Genomic DNA, 21,866 nt, shown 5'->3' with positions numbered 1-21,866 from the left:
ATATTTAAACATCATTGCAATCATTTAGAAGTGAACCTCTGTAATTGCACAATCATATTATGGCTATTTTGGTCATAGTGGTTTAGAGAAGCAGTTGTTTGTTTTAAAACCGTGGAACAGACAGAGATTAGAATTTACAAATTCATCATGTGAAAAAAAAACCAAAAACACCTGGGTTCTGCCGCCTGCCTCACAAGTAAGGTCCCAAGTTTGATCCCAGGTACCAAAAAAAAAAAGCCTATATAGGGCCAGGGATTTAGCTCAGTGGTGCCAACTCCTGCCCGGCAAGTGCAAGGTTCAGAGTTCGATCCCGGGTACCAAAAAAAAAAAAAGGCCTGTGTTACTTAGGCCAATGTAAGTATAACTTTGAAAATATGGAAATACTGCTTCTCCCTTCAATGCTTGTGTCTTACCTGCCTCCTCTCAGTCTACCTCCTCCGCTGCAGCAAGGCCAAGCATGTCTCAAATCCTTTGGTGATTCCACTTTCACAGGATGCGGTCCTGAAGCCCCAGCTGGTGTGCTTTTTCCCTAGACAGGGCCTTCTGTTAATTCTGCCCCCCTCTGCAAGTGACTGCCCAGCAAGGCGCCCGGTGCAGGATTGAGGACTAAGAGTCAGGGTCTGAACTGTTGACACTTGCTCCCAGCAGGCTGGAGACCCCTGCCTGTCTCCTGTGAATTGAAGAAAAAGGGAATTCCTAAGGTCGCCTACATTTTTTCTGCTTTTTGCCTGTGAGCAGTGTTGTCAGTTTAGAATCCACGGGCCCAGAAGCCTTGATGTTTTCTCCTGGCCCTTGGATTGGCTAACTAGCTCGGTTTTTGCCAATAAAACTTTATTGGAATGCAGCCACGCCCATTCACTTACATCTGATCTGTGGTTGTTCCCCACCACTCATAGTTGTGATCCAGGGACCACAAATAGTCACTGTTAGCTCCATGACAGACTCTTTGCCAATCCTGCCTTATACTAAAATCAGAAGCAAAGATTTTCACCTGCATATATCCTTAAATATGCCCCCAAAGCACACCAGATTGTTGGGTTTTCTAGGTTCCCACTGAAAAAGAAGGTCGTGTTGTGAGTAAGTTTCAGTGACGGTTGGAAGAGAATCACTGATTCTACTCTCTTGTAGGAAAGCAAGTGGACAGCTCGAGTTCAAGCTCTCCATCAGGAGCACAAGAAAGAGAGGGGCCGGGTAAGACTGAGAAACCAGGGCCGCTAAGTGGCTCTTTTTTAAATTTTTGTGGTACTGGGCATTGAACCCAGGGCCGTGAGTATGTGAGGCAAGTGCTCTACCACTGAGCTACTACTCCTTAGCCCCAAGGGAGTCATTTTTATTTTTTATTTTTAAAAATTTATTTATTTATTTATTTATTGGTGCCGGGGATTGAACTCGGGACCTTGTGCTTGGGAGGCAGGCAGCAGTATCACTGAGCTAAATCCCTGGCCCAAGGGAGTCGTCATTTTTAAAAAGCATATTTCTTTCTTTATAATAGAGGCAGTATTTATCCACCTAACATTTGTGAAGAAATTTGTAACAAAATTAGAATTACTCATAACTCTAATACCAAAGATAACTACTGCTACTATTTTGTTTGTTTTTCACTTTTTCTACAAATTTTTTTTACAAATTTTGCATTTCTGTAAATAGACCTCCATATATATGTATATAGGCTTGCATAATTTACATTTTTCACTTAATAGAACATAAACATTTTTCTGTGTTTTCAAGTATCCTTCAGAATCATGATTTTTAATGGCTTTATGATCTTATGGATATGCAAGGTATCATAAGGTATTTGATCATTTCTTCATTGCTGAAAAAGTGTTTGATTTTTTTACATTTCAAAGCTGTAATATAAATAAAGCAAAGACTGTTTGCATTAAAGTCACTTTAATGAAAATGAAATTTAATTACGACCCTGATCTCTTTCACATGAGTATGTCGGAAATTTCCATGTTAAAAGATATTCCCACTAGTGCAGAAAATCTAAAGTAGATGTATTTGAGAAGATCTTAAGATAGGAAAGCTTTCTCATGTTGTCACTTGAAATTGTCTTTGGTCCCCTTTATAACCCTTGTAAATCTTTCCTGTTGGAGAAAAATATTTCCTCTCTCTACATATTTCCTGTGAAGACTCTGTTCTCTCTCTCTTCTTCCCTCCCTCCCTCCCTGCTGCCATCCTTCCCTCTCTCTTTCTCTCTCTCTTTTCTTTCTGCCAGTACTGGGGATTGAACCCACAGGCTTATTTTTTATTTTGAAACTTTGTCTGGCTATGTTGCTCAGTCTGGGCTTGAAGTTGTGATCCTCCTCAGCCTCCCACAATGCTGGAATTGTTAGGCCTGTACCACCATGCTTGGCTCTGAAAAGACCTTTCTTAGCACAGCACTAAGCCGGATATGTGATAGGTCATATAATGTACATTTGTATAATAGCTAGCATGATGAATGTTTTGATGAGCATAAAATTCATTAGCTTGTATTCCTCTTAAGACAAACACTGGCTGGACGTGGTGGTGCATGCCTGTAATCTCAGTATTTGGGAGGCTGAGGCAGGAGGACCACTGAAAGTTTGAGGCCAGCTTGGCCTACATAGTGAGTTCAAGGCCAGCCTGGACTACATAGCGAGATCTTACCTTAAAAAAAAGAAAGACAAACACTGAGGGTGAGAAAGAAAAAAGAGACTATGAATAATACTAAAGCCAAACTAAAGTGAACAAACAAAAAATAAAAGATAGGAACGTCCCTGCAAACATCTGTAGAACATTAGTGAAACTTCAATGGGAAAGTTAGATATTATCTATGCTGAAAATGGTGCCATTTCTAGAAAAGTAAATAAGAACCATGATTTTTCCTCTAGTCCATTTGTAATACCGTCTAGTCATGTAAATAATTTATAACGTTTACACACAGACATAGCGCACGTGCACGTACTCTCACACAGTTGTCCTCATAGACTGCAAATTATATCACTATGGCAGTGATTCACTTCAGGAGGTGTTTCTTGAGCATCCACTGTGGACTACTTCTTATACAGCCAAAAAGAGATGTGAAACAATCCCTGCTCTCAAGGATTACTATGTGATTGTAGCAAAGTAGGAGGAGAATTGAGTCGGGAGGAGCTGATCAATGCAAAGTGCCCTAGGGGTTGAATAGAGTTTGCTGAAGTGGGATTGGGCTGCATGTCAGTTGTGCACTGTTTATTTCTTCAGCTGGAACCACCCCTTGTGAGCTCCTGATCAGGTAGCCATGAACAGGTCCTGATCAGGTAGCCTGATCAGGTCCTGCCATGAGCCTCACATCCCAGTCTTCTGTACGTTTTCATTGCCTCTGCAGTTAACTGGGCCTCTGTTATTTCTAAAGGAGCCCCAAAATTGGTTTCTCCAGTTCCAACCTTACCCTTTCCTAATCTGGATAAAATAATCTGGCTGCTCTCTTGGCCTCCACTGCAGCGTCATCCTGTGTCTCTCTCTGAACATATGCTTTCTAGCTATGATGGGGAATTTCTAGAACATTCTTTTTCTTTTGCTTTTCTATTTTTTGGACAAATGGAAAACTTTTCCACTTGCTATTCACATGGTTGGTTTCTTCCTTCACCTCCAGATTAGTTTTGTGTTCTTTGTGGCAAACCACCACAAATTTAGTGGCTTAAAGTGATCTACATTTATCCTCTCACCATTTCCATGGAATAAAAGTCTGGACACAGGATGGTGGGGTCCTCCTCTCAGGGACTCAAGCCATGTCCTGAGAGTCAGCTGGGTCATGATCTTCCAGAGCCCCTGTAGTAACTCTAGGGTTGAGACCCTCGGCTCCTAGAGTTGCCTTCGCACCATTTCTGAGCACAGCTGTTGGCCTCCTGAAGGCCAACTGGAGAGCATCTTCTGCTTTCATTCTCTTCAAGAAAGGCTTGAAACAAGGGCTCAGTGAAGAAGACAGGCCCACACAGGAAAGCCTTCCCTTTCAAAGTCAGCAGAGTGGGACTTGGAAGTCCTTCTGCCTCAGCTGTATTCTGTTAGAAGTATATCATAGGCTCTTCCAGCCCAAGGAGCACCTGTACATTAGAGGATATGTCCTTGAGGGCCATTTTAGACTCCACCTACTGCACCCTCCGGGGCCTCTGTGCCAGGTCCCCTCTGTCGCTCCATCTAGCGAGTCACAAATGTAGCTCTGATTCCTGTTTTAGTTTGTCTCCTTGTTTATTATCCTCTCCCTCTCACGAATGAAGAGCTCCATCTCCTGAGCCCTTGGTTGTCTTCCTAGCACCCTCTGATCCCTGACATGGAGTTGGCTCTCATTTAAACTTCCTAACACACGTGCAAGGCGGCTAGATGTCTGACATTCCGGCTGGACTAGTTGTGGTAGAGAAAGACCGGCTCGTGGCTGCACAGAGAAGGGCAAGCACTTCCTATCCCCAGGTGTGTGGCCGCCTGCACCACCAGGCTGCGCTGCTCCCTTGTCTCCTGGTTTGGCTGTTGAGAAACTGCAAACTGCTCACCTCTCCTCCTCCTCCTCCTCCTCCTCCTCCTCCTCCTCCTCTTAAATGCTAACAGAGGGGTTCAGTAATCTCTGCCTGAGACCTAACTATTAATTATTCCACATGATTGGTGCCTACTCTTCCCACAATGCACATATTGTGTTTCTCTGTTTAGAAGAACTGACCCTTGCCAACTTTTTATTGCTTTACCTGGATTCTTGGCAGTCTTTTTTTTAACTGGTAGTTCAAAGGGAGTCACAGATAAGTGATGGCTTGCCCTTTCGCCCTAGCAGGGGAGACCCAAGAGCTCTGGAGGTTGCAGAGAGGCCTCACAGTGAAGAGGAATGTGGGTGGGCCAATTTGCATTGGTAAAGGGAAGAGCTAGAAATGGTAAATTGCAAAATAATGGGCTCAGGGCCTTTTGGAGATAGTACCTGACTAACAAGTTTGGATTATCTGTATTCTTCTCTCATGAACTCTCCTATACCTTTCTAGTCAGTTAATTATAGTTTCTAAATGACATCATCTCGTGTTTTTTCCCTCAGGCCCCTTGCTTTCTGGGCCCTGGGACAACTCTCTCAAATTGTCAATCTGCTCCAAGAGCAACGGCCTCCACCTGGAGGAGTCTTGGACGTTCCTGCTGGCTCTTCTAGTTCAGCATTTCTCAAACCACTTTTGCGGGGGGGTGCTCTTCCCAGGTCTGTGTGAGAATAGTTACAAGTTCTCAACAGTGTCTTCCCTGGGGGAGAGGCTTAGTATCCATGAGGACATGAAAGGGTCTGAGAAATCTTTCCAGATGGTTCAGCTCTGTGTGTCCAGCTCACTGGAATACAGAGGACCGTGCCATGTACTGACTCGTGGTGTTAACCTGTGGCCAGATGTGGAAGTTCAAGTCTGGGCTCTGCCCTCTGTAGGGGTCTGACTTGGGCTAGTCCCTTTACCTCTGGACTTCCCCCATTGGGTCCAAGGCCAGAACACATCTCCATAACACTGTGACAAGGATTAGACAAGATCAAGTGATTGTTCACACAGCATCTAGCACAGAGTGATGCTGATTTAAAAAATAAATTAGTTTGATGTGCTAAAAGAACCATTGTATTCACGGATTAAACAAGAGAAACAGAAGTTTTAAAATCCACCTGTTTCTTTGGTACTGTAATCATCTCTTTTTAAGTTTGTTTTTTGATTTTTGAGACAGGGTCTCACTATGTAGTTGAGACTGACCTGGAACTCACTATGTAGCCCAGGCTGGTCTCAAACTCACAGTGATCCTCCTGCCTCAGCCTCCTGAGTGCTGGGATTACAGGTGTGTGCTACCACACCCAGCCTTGTACTAATTATCTCTTGCCTTACAAAAAATATTAGAAGGGGTTGGGGGATTTGGCTCAGTGGTTCTACCGCCTGCCGTGCAAGCCCAAGAGCCCAAGTTCAATTCCCAGTACCAAAAAAAAAAAAAAAAAAAAAATTAGGAGCTGGGTGTGGTGGTACACGTCTGTAATCGCAGCTTCTCTGGGAGGCTGAGGCAGGATGATCACAAGATAGAGCCCAGGCTGGGTGACTTAGTGAGACCCTGTCACAAAATAAAAAGGCTGGGGGTGGGTTGTGGCTTACTATGAAGTAGATGGGTTCAGTCGCCAGCCAGTGCTGCAAAACAAACACACGAATTAGAAAATGTTGATCTGGAAGCTCTTACACACTGCGATCAGGCATAGATACTTCCTGTCCATCTCTTTGATCAGCACACTCAGTCTCCATGTCCAGGTTAGACCTGGAATAACCTTAGTTTTAATAATCCAGATTCCCCCCACCTTTCCCCCCTATTTATTGGTTTTTTTTTGTTTTTGGTACCGGGCTTTTGTGCTCCCAAGGCAGGCAGTAGAACCATGAGCCAAATCACCAGCCCCATTTCCCCCCATTTAAGCAACTACTAAAATTGCTTTAAGAGCTTTTCCCTAAATTATTGAAAAATTCTTGAATTCTTTTTGTCCGGTGTATGACTTGCCCTGGTATTAGGTCTCTAAAGGTGACATTGTGCGCGTAGCTTGCAAATGGGTGCCTCAATTGTTTTTCAGCTCATGTCACATATAGAGAAACTTCGAACCTCGATGATAGATGATCTAAATTCAAGTAATGTTTTGTACAAGAAAAAGATAGAAGAGCTAGGCCAGAAACTCCAGGCACAGAACAAGCTGATTATCACGCAGAAACAGCAGGTATGTATGGCACTTGCCTGGTGTAACAGGCTTCTTTAAGCAGCGAAGTTTATCAAAGAACTCAAGTCTTTTTTAGCTTAGTCCATTTGTAGGTTGCATAAGGTAGAGAAGCTGCTGTACTGTTTCCCTCCCTTGCTTTAACTTATAAGTTGAAGTAAAATTTTTAAAAAGGTATTTGAAAATATTATAGAGCAGATTTAGTCCATTAGAATTCAGAATACATTTGAAGGTAGATCAGGAGCAGACAAGTCCAAGTATCCCACTTTTATTTTTAAAATTTGCCTCTGTGTTTTAAGGACCATGTGCCCTGTGTCTTTGAATGATTTAGCAGAAAGGTTAATTTCCTAACAACCATCTCTAGTCATTATCCTGTCTGTCTGTCTGTTCCTGTTTTGTTCCAAGCATGAATCGATAGAAGACTGTTGGTTTTTTTTTTTTTTTGGCAGATCAAAGAGTTTCGCAGTAAACCATTAAGCAGTGTCAGTGAACCCAAAGGTAAGTGGACAAGATCGTTGTGCTAACCATGCTGGCAGAAGAACTCAAGTCTCTCTGACTCATGTGTCCGTTCCTCTGGGTATTTGAATCTAGGAGCTCCATCCTCTTGATACTTTAATATTTGGAAAAATCTCTTACCATGGCACAGAAAGTTGAAGAATTTTTAAAACTTCACACTGTCATTTAATAGTTTCATTTTGAAAAATCAGAATACACTGTACCTGCTCAGTAACCATCTACCTCTGGTAGGACAGAGTTCTGGTTGAAAGCCCGGGGTCTGGGAATAATCTGGGTTCGGTTCCCATACTTGAGGGGACTGGGATTGGGTACTGGAGTGTATGAGCTAGGTTTCCTTCCCTTTTGTTTTGAGATAAAGGTTGGTGAAAAAGAGGATTGTAATTGCCTTTCACTTTTCTTAGAATAGTGACAGCTCAGATGAGGAATACCTATATAATAATATAATATTAATCAGTAAGTTATTAATATCTGCATAATTATAATTATTTAGATATAAATATGTGAATAAAGTAATTCCAGGAGGGGCTTAGCTTTAAAGAGATTTGTGTTTAATATATTTATTCTGTTGGGTGAGATTCTTCATATTGGTAAGTTTCACTTATTGTTTTTCTGGAGAAGAAAAGCTGGGATAAAGTCTGCCAAAATTTAATGCATAGCTTGTGATTTTTGTTATTAACCTTTTTTTATTTTTTCATTTTAGGGAATTCTTTGACCTGGCAAGCTTTTGAATCTAAATCAGCTGCCCCAGCTGTACCTAGTAAGTTTCTATAATAGGTTCTGGGCTCGAAAAATATCTTTAAAAATGATAATCCATGCTATAACTTTCACTCTTTTGTTATTTTTAGAGACGTCTTTGAAAACCAGTGCACTTGAATATTACATAATTTATTTTTTGATTCTTGGCTTTGACCTAGTTCTGAAGTCCAAGATTGTAAATACCACATGATTTTTGCAATGATTTGGGTTAGTTGTGCCTGTTACTTTTCAATTTGTCTCATAAAGTGATGACTAAAAATTCTTTGGTGTTGCTCTAGTAAGTAGTTTCGTGATGCACTGCAAGACTATGTGTCCGTGTGTGGTGGCCGCCACGGTTGGCTCAGTGGAGGCTCTGAGTGCTGCAGGCTTTGAAAAGGGGTTCATCTGTCAACCTTGTGGTTGGCTTGGCCATCTGATCTGTCTCCCAGATCTGTCAAGATTCAGCAAGCAGTATGCCAAAGAGAAATGATCTTTACAGTGTTAGGAAGCAGTTTGTTTTTTAAAATAATAGTTAAGTTGTTGAGATATTTTAATTTCTATCCAGAGAACAGTGGGGGAACAGGAGGAGATGAGGGTGCAGGGAGTAAGGGAGCTGGCCGTGTGGGCCAGGCAGTGGTTAAACGTGCTGTGTGCTCAGGGCAGGAGGGACCAGGACTGGGGCTGGCCATGGAGGGACATCACCGCTCACATGCGGCCAGGCCTTGTCACAGGGCTCTGTAGTGACCGAAGGACGTTAATGAGCAAGTTCTGGAACTTGGCACAGTTGCCTGGATAATGATAATGACTTAATTTTTAAATTAAATTAAATTTTATTTTATTTTCGTACCGGAATCGAACTAGGAGCCCTGCTCTTACGAGGCAGCAGTGGAACCCGTGAGCTAAATCCCCTGCCCAATGATAATGATTTTAGTGGCTGGTCCGGTTCTTCTTGGAGCTGAAGAGGTTGGAGGAGGAGGGAGGAGGGGATTAGGGCTGGGGCAAGGGGAGAGCTGAGCTGGATCTTAGGAAATAAAGAAAAAAAAACATTTCATAGAAGGAGGGAAAGGCTAAAAAAAAAAAAGAGAATAAATTGTTTAAACAACCACAGTAACAACAAGCTTTGCCCCAGAGTCTGGAGTATTTTTTGAAGTTTATTTATTATACATGGGTGTTCTTTGCACCATTATTCATAATAGTCTAGAAGTGGAAACAATCTAAATGTCCATCAGCCAATAAATAGACAATAATAAAAATGTGGTCTCTTCATATAACAGAATATTATTGGGCCGTAAAAATCCATGCTGACATTCATTGCTGGGTGCAGTTGTACACGGCTATAATCCCAGCCCTCTGGGAGACGGAGGCGGGAGGATTGCAAGTTTGAGCCCAGCCTGGGCTACACAGTGACTTAACAATTCCCTGTCTCAAATTTTAAAAAATGTTTTTAAAGGGCTGAGGATATAGTTCAGTCCACAAAAGACTGTATACCTTATAATTCCTTGTACTTGAAATGTCCAGAATAGGCAAATTCAAAGAAACAAAAGGAAGATTAATTTTTGCCGGGAGATGGGGCTGGGGGCAGAAATGAGATATGATGCTTAATAGGCACAGGTATTTTGGTGGTTGAGGTGATGAAAATGTTCTAAAATTAAATAGTGATTATGGTTGTGCAATTCTATGTGTTTGCCAGAAACCACTGAATCATGTATTTTTAAAAGGTGGGTTGTATCTGAAGGAAGCTGTTATAAAAATCACTTAAGGTTAGTTATATGATGCCTGTCATTTGATTATTTGTCTCTCGTGGTCTGTATGGATAGTGACTACTTTGAGGAGTATCTGATTAGCATGTACACATGCTTGTGCCTTAGCGATGGAGCTTTTTTCTTTTATGCTTTTTCAGTGAACACCTCCACCCCTCAGACTCTGGAAGTCAAATCAAATCTAACCATGGCACACGGTAAGTTTCAGCAGTAGTCTCTCCCTTTTATGTGCAGTTTCCACCCTGAGTTAGATAATTTATTAACCGAAGTTCCAGGGGTTGAGGTAATTATGTAACGCAGAGCACACTTTAGTGATTACTGTTAATACAACTGCAGGGTTCATATGTTCTATTACTACAAACTAACTCGACCTACCCAAGTCATAAAATATTAGATGGACTGACAGAGATTTCTAACTCTGAGTGCTATCTTGATTATTTATAATTTTTGTAGTAGGTATTGAGTAAGAATGAGGGTGACTTGCTACTAGCCCAGCCAGCTAGCACATGCCACGGGGCATATGTGGTTGTTTTTATAACTTTCAATGTGGTATCAAGTCACCTTTTCTAAACAAACAGCTTTGGTGATTGGTTAGGAAAATATAGCGGGATGGGGGTGGGGGTGGGGGACCATGTGGTGGAAACCAGAGAAAATAAGTAGGGTGAAATTTCACTAGATGAAATTGTTGCCAGGATTCATTTCTTAGACCAAGCCAAAGGGTTCTAATTGCTATTAACATGATTCTAATTGTTATTAACATGATCCAGTAGATGGGGCGAATATTTGTTGTCATGTTTTACTTTTTATACAACAAAGGTGTGTATAGTTTTCACAGCTGTATATTATAAGTAAATCAAGGGGAAGAGGATTATCTTTTCCCTTCTTATCTAGAAATACTGTAGAATCTAATGATTACATCATCCTACCTTTGTTTAGGCTTTTTAAAAGATTAGACTTAAATCTCTAATCTAAGTGGTCAGTTTAGTTGGACGTTTTGTCTCCCTAAATATCTGGTCTCTATATGATAGTTTTTGGTGATGATCCTTTTTACTCGTTATTTGATTACTCCTTATTTTTTTCCTAAGATCTTTTCAGGAGGATCACAGAATATAATATTTAAATTCTCCACATGTTGGATCTTGTTATATACAAGTGTTGAGAACATGCAGTTTTTTCCTTTGGGTTTGTAATAAAATGCATGCTGGACATACATAAATTTCTTTTAATATTCAATCAACAAGCAAATTATCTCTGGCAATCATTCTTTATTCATATTAAAAGTTGGGCCTAAAATCTCTCTCTTGCTTTCTTGGAACTTCAACAGTGTTTTTTTTGTTTTTTTGAGACAGGGTCTCACTATGTCATTGAGACTGACCTGGAACTCACTATGTAGCCCAGGCTGGTCTTGAACTCACAGTGATCCTCCTGCGTCAGCCTCCCGAGTGCTGGGATTACAGGAGTGTGTCACCACACCCAGCCCAACAGTGTATTTTAGATTCTGTTCTTTTTTCTTATATTGTTATTACTAACCTTAGGAATGGCATTATGCACAGGCCATATTTTCTTTGTTGCTTATCTTTTTGTTGCTCGATAAAGGACACCACATAGGTACATGAATCTGTTTGGCGCTAATTGCAAGGGTCCTGATGCATCCTCAGTTCAAAAGTACGGGTTCTGTATGGAGCCTGCCCAGATTGGCCCAGGGCTGCACGAAGCAGTGAGATCACCTTCCCAGCATCTCCTGAAAATGAACTGCTAGTTTTAAATGCTGGCTAGACCTGGCAAGGGGCCCACGGTCCTTGGGCTGGGGGCAGAGTTGCTTATGAGCATCTCCGTGGATAGGAGATAGAAGGAGGTTTGGCCAGAGCCCACTCAGGTCCCCACCCAGCCATGGCAGCTTCTCCAGTGAGATACAGGCAGGGAGCAATTAGTCACGTGTTGTATCATGTCCATCAGTTCTTTCACACTCCATCTGGTCCCACCTCAGACTTTGAAGAGGTTCTTCATCATGAAAAATGTCATGATTGCTGACTGGCATAGTTTGGGTTCACTGGGCATAGATACGCAGGATTGGATGAAGGGGATGTTGAGCACACAGCAGGTGCAGTGGCAGCCTCAGTGACCCTAATTTAGAGTCCAAGGGCTGGCATGGTCACTCGGGAATTGTCCTCCATGAGGCAAGGGATGCAAGGAAATTTACCCCGTGCTGGTCTGTTAGTAGATACGGGCTTCCTTGAGGAGAACAGAGGCTGCTCTCTAGCTGAGGGTCACCTCATGGAAGAGAGCCTGCAGACTGCCAAGAGCCAACATTGCCAGCACATCTGCCTTAAAGGGGTTTGGGTAAAAATGAGAACTCTGAGAAACCTCCTCCTTTGGATTTTTCTACACCTGCTGAGCAAAAGAGACAGTAAATTCTGATTCTAAGGCACTTAGTAGAAGGAAGCATGGATTCTAGGAATACAGATGATTGTGCTTGATTGCCATTCACAAAATTTTTCCTGGAAAATAAAAATCTCAGATTTTTAGTAGCATTTATATCACTGGAGAAAACATTGCTTAAAGAGTTGTGATGTTACAATGCCCACAAAATAAAGTACAATTTGTTGTTATTAAACCAATCCATATGCCAATTGCTTAGGTTGGGCTGATAATGTGGGGCCACTTTAGGTGACAGGCAAAATAGCTACCTTTTTTTCCCCCAAAAGCACTGTTTTTATTTATGCAGAATCCTAACCACTTGGGTGACAGGAGTGGGAGAGGCTCTTCTTTCAATCCGAGGGCCTCTGTAATGTTGGTCTGTTGTTAACAAACACACAGGCAAGTGGCTTCATGGATTTGGTAAACTAATGACAATGTTTAGTCTGTCTGCTAGAGCAACAAGGTGAGTGTCAATCTCTGCTTCCATAAGAATCCTGAATTTAGGATTTTCAGCTGTAACTACTCCAGCTTCTCTTTCTTTTTCTTTTTCTTTTGGTACTGGGGATTGAACTCGGGTCCCTGTGCTTACAAAGCAGGTGGCGGAACCAATGAGCTAAATCCCCGGTCCCTCCAACTACTATTTCTGAAGGCTTGAAATCAATTGAGAGAACAGTAGCAGTAAGGATGCAGAATCACCTTTTCCAACACCAGTGGTCACCTGCTATATTCTATCTACATGTAAAGAACTCCTTCAATTTGATGTATATATTGTGAGGGGTGGGTGTGTCCCCGGCTTTCCGATATAGCTAGAATGAGGGCCACAAAATTGAGTAGTTAAAAACGGGCAACTATCCTAAGTCTTTAAGTGTGTAATAGTTGGTTTTCAAAAGGCAGAAAGTTTTTTTAAAATTAGACTTTGTAGTGTTGTGTGAAAGGAGAGAAGGTTAGCACTCCCCTTGACAAGAACAGAAGAAGCCCATGGGCCTGACAACATGCATATGGTTAAATTAGACTTTATAGTTATTATATTTTCCCCTCAGTATAAATAGTTTGTATATTGAAATACCAAAACTTAACACAGTACTTTCGTCTGAGCAATAGTTTATTGTCCAGTATGTGACAAGTAGAATATTTTAGAGTTGCAGTGTCTCATGACTCTTACTGGAAAAGAAGGTGGCTGCTCTTCTGAGTAGCATTGCCCGAACTCTTGTGGAAATGGGTTGAGGACTATTGAAGGGACATCTCAGATTAGATGAGAATGGGTTTGAGCCTTGCCAAGTGACCATGCTTACATGCAATTACAAAGAGATTTTTGCAAGTGGCTGACATTCTAGGTTTATATTCCAAGAGAGCCTGGAAGTCTTCAGTGGACTCATCCCTTAGAGAAGAGCTTAACATTACTCTTCATAATGGTGGCACTTCTCTACATTGTCCAATGCTACTCCTGCCTTCCTTCCCGGTCATAGACAACCGAGCAATGATAGTTAACTATGGGTTCCCCATTTTTGTGCATGGCCAAGGGTAGCACAAGAGATAGAAAAGTCAGAAACAAAGTCTTCCCCCAGGGCATCTACAGTCTATTAATGAAATGAAGTGCTTATAATTCTGGTACAAAATGAAAGCCATTGATAAACTAAGTGGTATTATGTTGGGGACTCTGGGAAGACTTATGGAGTGGCTGACTTTTGGCCATTTGAGTTGTGGATTTGAACATGAACATGTGGGGATGGTGTGCTGGGCAGGGTCAACAGAAGGAGGAAAAGGTAGCAGGAAAGCACTCGCTATGTTAATGGTGCAGATCTATTACTGGGCTGAGCGCAGAATGCAGATGAGGTTTGAAGGAAACAGCTGGCTCAGCCCTCTCATGTAGGGTTTGAGTGCCAGGCTGCAGCTGGTCCAGGTCATTCTTTGGGCAGTGGGTGGCTCCTGAATGTGCTGGAGGCTGGGCTTGCAGAACTGAAGAACTGGGCTGTGGACATTCGGCTTGACCAGAGCATGGGGTTGTGATGGCCAGACTGCAGAAGAGGGAGTGAACATTACAGCTGTTGAGTGGAGTGGAAGAAAAGGCTTAGCCAGTGATTGGGGGTGAGGGCAAGAGAGGGGTCAGGCATGGTGAGCTCTGATAATGGTGGATGGCATTGCTATTTGAAGAAGTTAGGAAGACAAGCACCAGCAGGAAGGCCAAGAGCCAGGACTTTGGAAGCAGATAGTCTGGACTCGCAGCCAACTCTAAAACCATGGGCTTGGGTTTCCTTAACTGACAAATGGGGAGAAGAGTAATGGCTGCCTTGGGGTCATCAGGCACGAGCCACTGAGTAAGCACTGTCTAAATGGTAGCTGCTTAGGTAGGATGAGGAAGTCCATTTGGAAGTCAGTGGGAAAAGGGGCAAGACTGGCTAGAGTTCTGGGAGTCTTTCTTTTGGAGGTAATGGCAGGAAACTGATGTAAGGAATATTCTGGAAGCCTCCAGCAAGTTCAGGGGAGACTCAAGCCTCTGAGCAGCTCTCACCTTAGAATTTCAACTCTCACCTTAGAATCTCAGCATTGGAGCTGGGATGAGTAGAAGCTACCCAGTGGCCTCCACAGTCCAGGAATGACAGCTCTTCTTCCTGACAGTGAGGTCTATCAGCTTGACTGGGAGTTGGAGCCGGGTCAACTTTATGTTTCCAGCCTGTGTTATGTGAATCTAACCTTCCAGAACTTTCTCTTGTACCACAGAAGGAAATAGGTCAGAACTTTGGCAGTTTATCCTGCCTCTACAGAAATAAATCATAGGACTATCTCAATAACAGAATAATAAATAGGTAGATGATGATTTTGTGAAAATTTTATTCAAAGTTCCCTTATATCCTTATTTTGTCATTTTCATAAAGTATAGTAAAATATAAACCATATGACTTTTTAAAAGCTGGAATTGGTTAGTCTTCCTAAATCCATTTTCAGCAATTCTAACTAGTATTTGTATAATTTGAGAATCTTGATGCTGCATAACAAATTTGAAAGGCACATTTTTTGGTTTTATTTTATTTTTTTGGTACTGGGGATTGAACTTAGGACCTTGTACTTGTGAGTCAGGCATGGTGTCACTGAGCTAAATCTCCAGCCCCTGAGAGGAACATTTTTGATGTTCAGTAGTTATGGTACCTGGATGGACTTAAATGCTCCTGTAAACCATGTTCCAAAAGTTGACTGGAAAGTACTGTGGTTTAAAATGCAATTCTCCCAGATAGCTGGTTATGCGTTGGTATTGGGTTGTGGGTCAAGCGATGAGAGCCACTTTATGTATACATAATCCATCTGTCCATCCATCCTTCCATCCGTTTATAATACAATACCATAAATACCCCTAAATAAATTAGAAACTGGACCTTCTACGTAGGAGGATTAGATCTGTGCTATCTTAGATTCATTCCTGGTCACCTGGTGAGCACTCAGTTATTGTTGCCCATTGTTATCCTGGCCCGTGACCTACTCTGGGTCCTGGGGTGGCATGAAATGACCTTCACCTTGGGAATGAGGTGGGTGCTGGGGGAGGGGTGCTCTGTTTCAGTCTCCAAGCTGAAGGTGAGTGAACCATGCACCACCCAACCCAGACTTGCTGGTTCCCCTTTGTTCCACATTTAATGCCTAACTGTCACTGATACACCCTCCCCGTGAAGGAAATTTCCCTGTTTTAGGTTGGGGCTAGGTCTTATCCATGCTGCTGGTAGGTTTCCTTATGCATTCAGGTAACATTTCCCTGTGAAAATTCACCAAAGAGCTCATCTCCCCAGACGCACTGCCAGTCTGGGGTACCATTGGGAGCAAGCAGTCAGTCCTTCACCGCCCTCAGGAGCAGAATTGGGATTTGAAACCTGGGGAGGCATGTAGGAGTTCATGTATTTTACTCTTGCTGCTGACCTGTCTTCTGGTTCTACCACTTGAAGACCCTGAAGTAGGAATCCAGGACCACATGATTTTTGGGTTTTTTTCATCTTTTTTTTTTTTTTTTTGCAATTGAAATATTTACACACCTGATCAAAACAATTTATAAGTGATGAAGATCTTTTGCAGTTGTGCCCTTGTGTTTTAAATAGATTGATGAGTGAGGAGCTTTAACTTGGTTATAGTCATATCTTGGTACTTAACTGATTCGAAACTCATGGAATCTGTTATCTTGAAGCATTTTGATGCAGAAATTTTGTCCTGGTCCTCATCACACACATGCTAGAACTGGTTGATGTCTAGTGCCTCCTTACTTGCTACCTTTCCAGGCAAAACAATTTGTTTGTTACTCATTCTTAATACTCATGGTATCTCCTGGAACCAGTTAATGCAAGTACAAAGGTTCCACTGTATTTAAAGATATAATTTTTCTGAGAGTGGAGTTAATGGAAGACAGAGAAGTTGAAGATTCTAAGAGAAAGTGACCAGTTTTAACTGACTGCATCAATTCTCCCAGTAGATTCTTGCTATGTAAGCATTATATACAATTTAAAAATAATATCTTCCAATATTATTTGAGAGGAAACTAATGTTACTTTGTTGATGTCCCGTTTGCATTATTCTTATTTTTCCTCATTAATAGAACAGGCATTTTCGTCGCACGTACTGGAACCAATAGAAGAACTTTCAGAGGAAGAAAAAGGTAACAAAGGACTTGATGAGGGTTTACCTGCACAGATGATATCTTTATGTTAAAGCCCAAGCCTTGAAAAAGAAGCCAGTGGTTCATATCAAAATTGGGAAAGACATTTAGGTTTGGGTTACATCATGTTACCTTATTTCTCTGATTCATTTTTCCTGCTTAATTGCATTCTTTTTTTTTTTTGGTGCTGGGGATTGAATTTAGGACCTTATGCTTGTGAGCCAGGTGGCAGCACCACTGAGCTAAAACCCTGGCCCACAAAAAAGTCTTTATAGCAGTTTAGTGCATCTCATCAGATGGCACATTGACCCACATGAGTGCCAGACGATATGGAACGTTTTGTATCAGAGTGGTGATCTCTCATACCCTAAAACTGAACTCAGCGGATAAAGTGCCTGTTTACAAATAATCTTAATATCAAGAAAAACAGGTCTAAGCTGTGGATGTGGAAATTATTGTGCAAAACACCTGCATGATAAAGTTTGGGAGCTACTTGATTTTGGAGATAAAATTACTGCTTATTTCACTTAGCACTTCTAAAAATAATTATTAATTTTTGAAGTTTATGAAAAATGTATAATTTTTATGAAAGCTATGTTTGAATCAGCTTATCATAATTTTCCTTATTAATAATAGTTTACCATATATTACTTCTTTCAGAGAAAGTAAATTGTTAATTTATATGCAGCTTCTAGTTTTGTAATTTTTATCAAGAAGTAAAATTATATATTCTAATATATAAATTCAATATCTTACCACTTCTGTATCATCTAGAGTTTTAAAAAAATTTTATAAGGCTGTAAACTGAGATTTGAGCAAAGCAGGTATATTTATAATATCTACATGATGTATTTTCAAGTCTTGGTCTTGCTAGATCATTAGTGCTTTTTTGATTTTTTAATAGGATTTGTTTATTTTGCTTCCATATATCTTTGCAAATTCTTTTAAGTCTATGCATTACACTAGTTTAGGATTTCATATCTTCACATCCAAGTAATTTCTCATAGTTGCCACTGATTTTATTTTTATTTAGTTTTTGATTTTTTTGAGACAGGGTCTTACTGTGCAGTTTGGACTGGCTTGAACTACGTAGCCCAGGCTGGCCTCGAACTTGTGGTGATCCTCCTGCCTCATCCTCCAGAGTGCTGGGATTACAGCACTTACCACACCCGGCTTGTGACTAATTTTAAAGTGCTCAGTTTAGTTGTCTAATTTCTCATTGTTTTGTAATTACTGTACCAATGTTTAGAAACCTGCTTGTTTCAAAACAAGATTGTCAAAAAATTATACTAGAAAAATACAAAGTTGCTGAGGGAAATTTAGGGGTAGTATAATAAGCATAACTTTAATGAGCGAGGGTGTTGCCCTCTAATGGGACGCTCGCTTTGCACTGTCAGAAAGATGGGATGTGGTGGGTCACGAGCAGCCACCCCCATGGCCTGAAGGGTTGCCAGGGCCCAGGCCTGGAAGCAGTGCCTGCTGGCCAATCCATTCCACCGCTGAGACTTAGTGGAGGTACAGTGGTAGCCACTATTGTACAGTCGCTTGTCAGTAGTTCGTCAGAATCACAATGTTTCACAGGGACATCCTACTTTCTGACCTTTCTTGGCAAAATGGAAACACTGGGCATAGGGTCCATTTTAGCAACATGTAGCAGAGCTGTGTAATAGTCTCCGGCTGTATATGCAGCCACAGGCTCCTCAGACTGCCATAATCCCTCCCCTTTTGTCCCCTAGATGGCCTTCTTTATTTTGTGTAGGCATATGAGTTAGGGAGCCCTATTTGTAGAGAAAAATAGTTCTTAAAAGCATTATTTAAGTGATTTTCAACCATTCTGGGTGGTTTCCTGAAGATGGGATGAACCAGTTTACCCTGCTTGAGTTCTGAATAATGATAATGTCATTTTCCCTGCAAGTAACACCCTTTTTTCCTACCTGCATATCTTTTTTGTTTTAATTTTTTTAATTTTTGGTACCCAGAATCGAATTCTGGACCTTATGCTTATAAGGCAGGTGGTGGCACCACTGAGCTAAATCCCTGGTCTCCTGAGTATAATTTATGAATGTCCAAGACAGAATCCCTTACTCTTTGAAAATTTGGGAAATGAATCCAAAGGTTCAGAATGGAACTTCAGCTCCTGTAGTTCACACATTAAAAAAAACAAGTCAAGAAGAGCTGTAAGAGGAATTGTGATTTCTCTGCAATCAGCCAGATGAGCCTGTCGACCTCAGTTCCAGGTTCCACTCCCTGCGTGGATGTGCCATGTGACTGGAGTCCTGCCCAACATGAGACATGAGCTCGGGATCATGGCCAGCAAGCCTCATTGTTGGTTGTTGCCACATGGGCACCAAAGTTGCCATCTTTGGTTGTTGGAGAACTGGAGAAGAAAATAGTCTTTTAGTCGCAGCTCAGGGGGGAGACAGGAGAGTATTGAGGATCACGAAAAGCACCCAGAGCCCAAGTGCTGCAGAAACCAATCATTGCATTCTTCTAGCACCTTGCGGTGTCAGCCTGCTGGCAGCAGATTAATTGCCATCAATAAATTCCTCAGCTTGTGCTAACATTTTGCAGGTAAATGCTGGTGGAGCTAAATTTTGGCAGTGCTTTGCAAAAACATTGTGGCTGTTCCTAAGAAATAACCCCTTCCGTGCACATTTCTGCACATAGCACTTGCAGTTGGGAGGAAGCACTTTTGACCTTGCTTTTTTATAGGATATTAGATTGTGTTCAGAGCCCATTTTATTTTGCAAAAATTTGAAACACAGGGGATTTAGGAGTCACCTTTAGGTTATTTGGTTTAGTTAGTAAACAGGTTAGACCTAAAGTTCAGGTATTTTGCTTTCTATAGTTTAATGCAAGGAACAAATGGAGAAAGTGAGCTGATACAGTTGTGGTCTTTGGGGGAATCTGATATCTGGTTGTAGTACCCTCATATGAAGAATGAGGAGATTCATTATTAGGTGATACAGCTCAGAAATTGTTTTTTAATTACTTGCTCTGCACTGTAATTCTTTGCTTATCACATAAGGGCCACTGTGTATCTGGTATAAGTGTTCACATGTGTGGGCTGTTGTGCTTTGGCCTGGCCATCTGGTTGCATGCATTTTAAATTTTACTGGAGGACACGCTAAACTCTAGCAATTTTTGTCCTGTTGGTCTTGCTGAGAAATACATGCTTTACCTAAAACCTGTGTCGTCTTTACAAATGATTAATTGTACCTCTACCTAAAAACGACTTTTATCTAAGTGGACTCTCCATTCTTCTTGCTTCCCTCAGCTAGTCCAAGTCTTGAAAGAATCACCTACCAAGAGTTTTTTTTATCCACGAATGGGTTACCAACACAATTACCAACATATAAAGTGGATTTGAGGGCAAAGTGAAAATTTTAATCTGCTATCATTAGGTCATCAAAAGGAACTTGTCATCAGGGTTAAGGGTGACTCTGGACACATCAGGGAGTGAATACAATAGCTGATACCCAAGGCTTTGAAGACTTTTTAAAATATGAATAAGCTGCTCTAGGTATCACCTGACCCTTGTACATGGCCCAGTGTCCCATAGTAAACAGGACCCAGAGCCTAGTACTGTCCCCCTGCCCCCCAAAAAGTCTTTATGCGAGTTTTTTTCTCTATTTAATGTATAAATAGTAATTTGACTAATTTTGATTAAAGTAAAATTTTATGAATAGAAATATTCTTTAGTACTGGGATCATACAGACGTCTAGGATAAACATTTTAAACAAAAGACGTTTTGTTCAAGGTCTTCAATGAAACTGAGTGCTGTGGGTACTGAGAGTTCGATGGGGCGGTGGAAGGGAGTGTTTCTTGGGCCTGCCCTTGGTCCCATACCTAGGGAATGGCATTCCGTGCGGCCCTTGTTGAATGAAATGCTCTTATTGGGTGAGCCTTCGAAATAGTAGTACAGTTGTAAATTTCTGTCTTGGACATTCACTCAGGGTCCAAAGAGCCAAACACTGGGTCTTTTTCGTACAGTGTTTGCCTACCTTGGATAGGACTCAGACTTCAAGGTCATACTATAAGTCCCCTTCTCCAAGCTTTAAGTGGGAAATAGTAGAAGTGGCATCGAGTGGGCTGGCATTGTAGCTCAGTGATAGAGTACCTGTTTAGCATATGTGAGGCCCATGGCTCCATACCCAGCGCCACAAAAAACATGGGATAGGGAAGGATATGTGAAGAGGGAGATTAATTTTTGGTTTCTTTATTTTAACTTTAGGTTGTTTGAAACAAAATATACATTTCCTAAGGCTCTTGTTAGCCTCTTTTCATGTTGGTAAAGAGTATGAGTGGATAAGGGTGGGGATTTAGGTCTGTGGTGCCACCACCTGCCTTGAAAGTACAAGGACCCGAGTTTGATCCCCGTACCAAAAAAAAAAAAAAAAAAAAGAAAAAGAAAAGAAAATATGAGTTGATAATAATGATTACATTTTGAAATTTTAAATGCACTTAGCTTCTACTACATTTATTACTTTCATTCTTGTAGTCATTAAAATAAACTGAGTTTTTGCCTCACAAGATTCTAACTGAATTTGTGATGGATTTCTCAGGAAACAGGGAAATAGTTTTAATAATAAAACATTAAACTTTATTAAGTTTAGTGGTACATATTAGGTATACAATACAGTTACATTCATCATTAGAAAAAACATTAAACTTCTAAAGTTCTAAACTTCTAATGTTGTAAAGGCATTTTTTTCCCATTCTACTTCTATTGATACCTATATTTTAAAAATTGTTTAGCTATAATTTTGTTAAGCAACCAAGGTGCTTTAAAGACACCGATGGTTTTTGTTTTGTTTTGTTTTGTTTTGAGACAGGGTCTCACTACATAGTTGAGACTGACCTGGAACTCACTATGTAGCCCAGGCTGGTCTTGAACTCACAGTGATCCTCCTGCCTCGGCCTCCCGAGTGCTGGGATTATAGGCGTGTGCCACCACGCCCGGCTGACACCGGTGTTTTGAAGTGGGCTTTAAATAGTTTTAGAAGCTACAAATAACATTGTATATTGCATGGAAGGACTAAACTATCCACAAAACTCAAAAACATTAAAAATACTTACTTGCTGTTTGAAATTGTGCTTTATCATTTTCTGCTTGGAGTCTTAATGTAT

The 21,866-nt window shown here is 41.2% G+C and overlaps 1 protein-coding gene and 1 pseudogene across 4 annotated transcripts in view; both read left to right on the top strand.

Annotated features, from left to right (window-relative positions):
• Dzip1 (DAZ interacting zinc finger protein 1) overlaps window positions 1-21,866 on the top strand; it is a 47,923-nt gene that overhangs the window by 13,559 nt on the left and 12,498 nt on the right. For 2 of the 4 annotated variants that reach the window (XM_033760935.1, XM_033760938.1), the window contains 6 exons: window positions 1,129-1,191; window positions 6,542-6,682; window positions 7,129-7,177; window positions 7,896-7,952; window positions 9,831-9,887; window positions 16,676-16,735. In XM_033760935.1, the coding sequence (XP_033616826.1) occupies window positions 1,129-1,191; window positions 6,542-6,682; window positions 7,129-7,177; window positions 7,896-7,952; window positions 9,831-9,887; window positions 16,676-16,735 (427 nt within the window). The remainder of the gene's footprint in view (window positions 1-1,128; window positions 1,192-6,541; window positions 6,683-7,128; window positions 7,178-7,895; window positions 7,953-9,830; window positions 9,888-16,675; window positions 16,736-21,866) is intronic. The other 2 variants (XM_033760937.1, XM_033760936.1) reach the window with 2 other exon arrangements.
• On the top strand, window positions 13,030-13,140 carry LOC117285170 (annotated as a pseudogene).

The sequence above is a fragment of the Fukomys damarensis genome, unplaced genomic scaffold, assembly GCF_012274545.1.
Source record: "Fukomys damarensis isolate Sample0158 unplaced genomic scaffold, DMR_v1.0_HiC HiC_scaffold_6, whole genome shotgun sequence".
Lineage (NCBI taxonomy): Eukaryota > Metazoa > Chordata > Mammalia > Rodentia > Bathyergidae > Fukomys > Fukomys damarensis.
This window is presented reverse-complemented; position numbering and strand designations above follow the sequence as displayed.